At 41.7% G+C, this 4,539-nt stretch overlaps 1 protein-coding gene across 1 annotated transcript; it reads right to left on the reverse strand.

Moving 5' to 3' along the window:
- Nucleotides 1-77: 77 nt before the first annotated feature.
- LOC121939860 (tyrosine-protein kinase SYK-like) lies at nt 78-2,289 on the reverse strand (the record flags this gene model as incomplete). Its single annotated transcript, XM_042482791.1, has 2 exons — nt 1,844-2,289; nt 78-238 (listed from the first exon to the last, which is right to left on the reverse strand). Coding segments are annotated over exons 1-2 (563 nt in total), but the record flags the coding sequence as incomplete, so codon positions are not given.
- Nucleotides 2,290-4,539: the final 2,250 nt, after the last annotated feature.

The following is a 4,539-nucleotide window of genomic DNA, read 5'->3' on the forward strand; positions in this document are numbered from 1 at the left end:
ATTATTATTAATTCATTTCACACAATTAACTACAAACACAGCCAGAAGATATACAAAAACACTTGTAAAATACTTACAGGAATTTTCCATTTGTACGGGAGCCGTTTTGAAGCCTGGGCTCAGAGTCCTCTCTGGTTATCGATCCATGGAACCAGGGCATTTTTTCATGTGCAGTGGTGGAGATGAGCTTCTCCAGCTGAGGCCTCTGGCTGATGATGGCCTGCTCCAGAGCTGCTCCCTGCACATACACACGAGCTATGTGCATACACTTATAATGACAATATGAAGGCCAAGCCTTTTCTCACCTGTTTTCAACAGTATTATTACAGCAACCTCTACAGTTACCGTTTCCATCTTTACTCCTGCCAAGGAGGTTATGTGTTCAGTTCATTTTACATAATCAAATGTAAAAATACAATGACTCCATATCACAATCCACATTCACGGGTACAAGTTATCCTCTGCATAACCTACACATGGAGCTGGCAGACCCTTCTCATTCCGAAGACATTAAATACTGCCGCTGTTGATGTGATTTTGGGATAAGGTCCTGACACAAAAAAACACTTTTCATGTCCACATGAAAGGTCGTTGGATGGGGTCAGCTGAGAATGCTGCTGCACAGAACCGTTCGCAGTGTTATTATACGCCACAGGACGGTTGGACGGCACCTGCCACGGCAGCATGATACACAGATGGGTGGCATTAGTTGAGAATGCAGCCGGATGGAACCTGTCGTGTCTGCATAATACACCGCTGGATGGTGTCACTGCCGGTACTGATGTCATATAGTGAGCATAAAGGTCCCTATAGGGCAGGCAGGAAGGGCGGTGGATGAATCCAACACTATTAACTTTCATTTCCGGTGTTTGCTTCCCATCTGAATGTGATGTCTTTTTTCTTCTTACCATGTGCCTATTTTGCCTAAACCTGACCATCTGTGCCAGCATGTGCGTTTATAGATGTCCTGGAGTTGGCTGCCATGTGTTGCCATGTGCTTTTGTTGACAATACACGGAAGCTGCATCCCCAGAAGGTCAATAGCAGAAACAAAGGGATACAGATACAAAAGGCCACTGTGACGACTTGGGATGAGAATGTGTTGGAGCTGCTTTTTCTCAAACTATAAAGGTATGGCGACTCACGCATTAAAGTCTGTGGTTTCTTAGACCAATTCACTGCCCCTCCTGCCTGCTCTATAGATGCCCTCATGCTCCTTATGTTGTTACCAGCAGCATTTTAACCTGACACTGTCCTGCTGTGTTCATGTAGACGCAACAGGTTCTGTCCAACTGTATCCTGAAGTGATGCTGCCCGTCCCCTTATCATGCTAGCTCTGTCCGTCCAGCAGCATATCATATGGACGGGAAAGGTGGCTTTTTGTGTTGGGATGTAGGGCTTAAAGCACCAACAAAGCAGCAATATTTAACAACTTCACAAACTTTAGAGGTGATAGCACATTTAGTAAATCTTGAGTTGGACAGTTCATTGTCAACCTTGGAAAAAGTAAATTATCTCAAGGTCCACAAGTGTTCTTTTTAAACCATCCGAACGGTAGAGTAATTTTTTTCAATCATCAGCTATTTAACTATTTTGTAAAATAATGTTAGGAAAACTACAGTTCATTACAGCTTCAGTTTTATTTTTTGTATTGCCATCTCTCATTTGCATTCACCAAAGTGATTACTGAGACCTGGAAACACAGAGGTCTCACTAAAAAGAAGTAAGAAGGGTCAAGAAACACAATACTTAAAATGCCACTCAAATTATATGTTGTAAACACCCCTCTTCGTCTTGTAGATATCCTAACTGGCTTTGACTTCCAGGGTAGAGTTAAAACTAACCTGCAGGTTCCATGTCTGCTTCACATACTCTCGGATCAGTTTCTCCTTCAGGTCCTCAAACGGCCCCACCTTTGGCTGCATGTTCTTGGGCCTGTTGCAGGGTTTCTTTAGCAGACACACAAGGCCGTCCGTCTCCTGGGAGTGGTAGTCGATCACATCCACAGGGCTCCTGTGGCTTTTACCTCCAGCGATAGCATATGTGTCATTGGGTTCTCTTTCAATGGTGTAGTGGTAGCAGCGGCCTGAATGCAACACAGACAGTGCAAAGCCACCCAGATAGTTTCGGCTTTGCCGTAGCAGGTACAGGCCGTTACTTGTGCCCCCCTGCTGCAGGTAGTCCTCTGCCTCCTCCCTGGTGATGTTTCCATAGAAGAATGGCAATGCATTCACCTCGTCAGCCATGTTGGCTTCTGGATAGTTGACCCCCTCTCAGCCACCAGGATGCAATTGCCCTGAAAAACAAAAGGAAAACCAGAAACAATCAGGATTAATTGCACTGTTGGCACTAGTCGACTTTTGTCTTCTTTTCATCGTCTGATTCAGCATCTTATAGTCTGGCAGTGAGAGAAATCACTCGACCGGCAGTTCAGCTCAGTCCACCAGAAGGAAAAAACAGAAGAGAAAAGCAAACAAATGACTGAAGTCACTCGGACGTGAAATTAAAACAGACTTGTTATATTAGGTAAGATTATTAGATCGAACTAGGATTTAAATATTTTCTTCATTAAACTTGTGTGACACTGAGTAAATCTGCAGGATTATTTTTTTATCCATTGAGCAGAAATAGTTTATAATATTTTTAATGTTTACTAGCGTATGGTGAATATTATTTGTTCTTTCAACATTGGGTTGTGTTGTGTCACCACTTTGTGTCCTTCTCTCCCCTCTGCTCCTCCGTCCACTCACAGCCCACATTACTCACCACAACCTCCATTCTCATGTCCTCGCTGACCTGCTGACTTACATCTCATTTTCACTCTCAATATCTGATCACTAATGTTCCACAGAGACAGCTTTCAAAATATATCAGATTAAACTTTGAGCTGATTTGCGAGAACCACTAAAACAGATATTTCTCTCACTTACAGAACAGCGCACAGTCTTTAACCTGAAGGCTCCAGCCTGCAAAAAGCTCAGTCAAAAAATGGTGACTGGACTGTATTTCTACCGCACTTTGCACTTTTATCACTTTTCTTTTATATTTTTTCTAAAGAGAGCACAACTCACTTCAGAGCCACTCATTCATCTCTACACACACACTGAAACAGAGAAGTCGCATGAAGTGTTGGGCTGCACATCAGGAGCAGTTTGGGGTCTAACATTAGCTGTCACACGGCGGTCTGCAAATACACCACGTACTGACAGTTACAAATGTGCTGGGACACATAACAGCAAACTGTGCTTCCTTCCTAATTTGTTTTTAAGCCCAACAAGGTCTTTGTTGTTTCAGATAAAAAATAACCTCAATGTCTGATTTTTTTTCGCTTCCAGTTGTAGTAAATGTCTTTAATCTTTTTTTTTAAGATTATGTTTTGGGGCTTTTATTGCCTTGGAAGAGAGAGAGAGAGAGAGAGAGTGAAAGGGGGAGACATGCAGCAAAGGGCCAAGGCCGGAACTGAACCCACAGCTGCTGCGGCAAGGACATAACCTCTGTACATGTGGCGCTGCTCTATCCACTGAGCCACTAGGCTTTAATCTTTTTGAATGGACTTAGTACAGAAACGTCTGCCTGTCCAGAAAAAGCAGCCGTCCTGTCAAAGTTGCAGCAAATCTAATTAAGTAAGTCTGCTCCAGTTTTTCTGATATTTTAACGAAGTGACTCCTAAGAACCCTGAGGTTATTAGGGCGTAAATATAGATGATGCAGGCAGAGTGGGTTCACTGGGGCCCGGGGTTTGGGGGACCTGTAGAGAGAACGCGACCTTGCCAGTGACTGAGAGTGCCCCAGGGGAACACACCTGTGTTTAAAAAAGAAAAAAAGATGTTGTGATGTTGACACTGTCCAACAACATTATATACTATATTATATTTCGATTATATTGATACAGACAAGTATCATTTCTTAATCACATATCATTCTGTTGTGCACTGCTGCTGCACTGCTATTAATTAAACAAATCTCACTTTACCTAGAAGGTGAAATTGTGAAATTGTCCTTAAATCTTTCCTGTATTCTTTTTCCTGTCGTGCATATCTTATTATTATTATTATTGTTGTTGTTATTGTTATTGTTATTCATTTTATTTCATTTACGTATTTATTTATTTATTTATTTTACTTCCCTAGTTCTTCATCTGTTTGTTTTGTTTGATGTTTCGAAAGTTTTCTGGTCCTGAAGAACAAAAACTGTTCAAGACCAACAAAGTGCTGAAAATGTTTAATTTGAACATCCATAATTTTAAGACTCAATCTCTACATGAACAGCTCTTAAACTGACCTTGTGATGAGATTTTTGTATCAAAAACTTCAGGTTTGCCCTTTTTTTTAATAAAATATGCAACACAATCGCCAGCAAAAAGTGATGTTTCTGAAACCATAGTTTGCCACATAATGTGGCGGATATATTAAAACCTTTCGTTTCAACAGTACTGTTTTGGTGGTCTGCCGCCTGGCAGGCGTCTGCATAACTGCCATGTCATTCATTGTCCTTGTCACCTCCTGATGACAAAGTCAGCTTATATAAATATTATATTATAT

Source organism: Plectropomus leopardus, unplaced genomic scaffold (genome assembly GCF_008729295.1).
Source record: "Plectropomus leopardus isolate mb unplaced genomic scaffold, YSFRI_Pleo_2.0 unplaced_scaffold6384, whole genome shotgun sequence".
Classification (NCBI taxonomy): Eukaryota; Metazoa; Chordata; class Actinopteri; order Perciformes; family Serranidae; genus Plectropomus; species Plectropomus leopardus.